Source organism: Corapipo altera, unplaced genomic scaffold, assembly GCF_003945725.1.
Source record: "Corapipo altera isolate COAL_440 unplaced genomic scaffold, ASM394572v1 60240, whole genome shotgun sequence".
NCBI lineage: Eukaryota > Metazoa > Chordata > Aves > Passeriformes > Pipridae > Corapipo > Corapipo altera.
Genome location: NW_020887196.1, coordinates 1,655 through 3,906, shown reverse-complemented (window position 1 = coordinate 3,906; position 2,252 = coordinate 1,655). Strand labels below are relative to the sequence as shown.

Sequence of the window (2,252 nt, the reverse complement as noted above, 5' to 3'; positions counted from 1 at the left end):
CCCGGCCCGGGGCTCCCCCGCACCCACCCAGGATGGAGCGGGGGCTGCGGCTGCTGCTGCTCGGCGCCGTCCTCGGGGGTGCGCCCGGGGGGGTTCGGGGGGTCCTCTGGGTGCTATGGGGGGCTGGGGGGTGCTATGGGGGGCGGGGGGGGCTCGTGGGGGCGTGGGGGTGCTGGGGGTTCTATGGGGGTCCCCTAGGGTGATATGGGGTGAGAGGGCCCTGTGGGGTGCCAGGGGTCCTATGGGGTGCGAGGAGGGGGCCCTATGGGGTCCTATAGAGTGAGGGGGTGCTATGGGGAGAGGAGGGTGCTGGGGGGTCCTATGGGGGCTCCCATGGGTGCTGGGGGGTCCTGTGGGTGCTGGGGGCTCTGTACGGGGTCCCACAGGTGCTATGGGGTGCTGGGGGGGGCCCGTGGGTGCAATGGGGTCCTGTGGGCTGCTGGGGGGGGGTCTGTGAGGGATCCCATGGGTGCTATGGGGTGCTGGGGGGTGCTGTGAGTCCTGTGGGGTGCTGAGGGAGGGGGTCTTCAGGGTGCTGTGGGGTGAGGGGATGCTGTGGGGTGCTCTGGGGTCCCATGGGTGCTGTGGGGTTCTGTGGGGTCTCTTGGGGTGCTGGGGGACCCTGTGTGGGGGTGCTGTGGGGTAGGAATATGCAGTGGGTCCCATGGGTACTCTCGGGGGGGGGTCCTTTGGGGTCTCGTAGGGGTCCATAGGGTTCTGTGGGGGGAGGGTGTGTATGGGGGTCCCGTGGGTCCTGGGGGGGGTCCCGTGGGTGCCCCGGGGGTCTGTGGGGTCCGGGGGGGGCCCGGACCCCCCCCCCCCCCCCCCGGGCGACCCCCCCCGATGTCCCTTCGCCGCCCCCCCCCCCCCGCCCACCCCTCCCCCGCTGCCCCCGGACTGCGACCCCCAGGAGGGGGGAGGGGCCAGTGACGTCACCGAGGAGCGGCTCCGGGCCACCAGCTGCGGAGGGGACACCGCGGGAGGGGCCACCGAGACCCCCGGAGTGGCCACCGAGACCCCCCGAGGGGCCACCGGGACCCCCGGAGGTGACACCGGGGGGGCGGCCCCGGGAGGGGACAACCTGGTGATGGAGGGGACGGAGGGACCCGGTGCCACCAACTGCTCCGGGGACACTTTGGGACACGCCAGGGAGGTCTGTGAAGGTGCCACCACCCCGGTGGCCGCTGTCCCCACATCCCCAGGAAGTGACAGCCTGATGGTGGCCCACGGAGGGGACGTGGTTATGGAGGGGACGGACCAGCCCGGTGCCACCGGTGACCCTGGGGACACTTTAGGACGTGTCACCGAGGTCTACGGAGATGCCACCACCCCGGTGGCCGCTGTCCCCACATCCCCAGGAGGCGACAGCCCGATGGTGGCCCACGGAGGGGACGTCGTCCTGGAGGGGAGGGACCGGCCTGGTGCCACCAACTGCTCTGGGGACACCGAGGGACACGTCAGCGAGAGCCACGGAGGTGCCACCACCCCGGTGGCCGCTGTCACCCCACCCCAGGGAGGGGACAAGGTGCTGGTGGCCACCCCTGGGGACGAGATGGTAGAGGGGACAGACCAGCCCAGCGTCACCAGCGATCCCAGGGACACCGAGGGACACGTCCATGAGGTCTATGAAGATGCCACCACCCCGGTGGGACTTGTCACCGCAGCCCCAGGAGGTGACAAGGTGCTTGTGGCCACTGACAGTGACATTCTTGTGGAGGGGACAGAAGAACCAGGTGTCACCAATGACCCTGGGGACACCAAGGGACACCTCAACGAGGTCTATGGAGGTGCCACCACCCCAGTTGGACTTGTCACCACATCCCCAGGAGGTGACAAGGTGCTGGTGGCCACTGCCAGTGACGTCATTGCAGAGGGGACAGAAGAACTGGGTGTCACTGGTGACCCCAGGGACACTTTAGGACGTGTCACCGAGGTCTATGGAGGTGCCACCACCCCGGTGGCTCCTGTCCCCACATCCCCAGGACGTGACACGGTCGCGGTGGCCCACGGTGGCAGTGATGTCATCGTGGAGGGGACGGACCAGCCCGGTGTCACCGGTGACCCTGGGGACACTTTGGGACACCTCAATGAGGTCTACGGAGGTGCCACCACCCTGGTTGGACTTGTCCCTACACCCCCAGGAGGTGACAAGGTGCTGGTGGCCACTGGCAGTGACGTCATCGTGGAGGGGACAGAAGAACCGGGTGTCACCGGTGACCCTGGGGACACTTTGGGACACCTCAACGAGGTCT

General features: G+C 69.2%; 1 protein-coding gene across 1 annotated transcript in view; it reads left to right on the top strand.

Annotated features, from left to right (window-relative positions):
* Window positions 1–736: 736 nt before the first annotated feature.
* The window catches only part of LOC113941500 (mucin-19-like), a gene marked incomplete at its 3' end in the record, with an annotated part of 2,727 nt that continues 1,211 nt past the window's right edge, over window positions 737–2,252 (top strand). Inside the window, exons 1-2 of the mRNA XM_027632653.1 lie at window positions 737–1,265; window positions 1,734–2,248. Coding sequence (XP_027488454.1) covers window positions 737–1,265; window positions 1,734–2,248 — 1,044 coding nt within the window. The remainder of the gene's footprint in view (window positions 1,266–1,733; window positions 2,249–2,252) is intronic.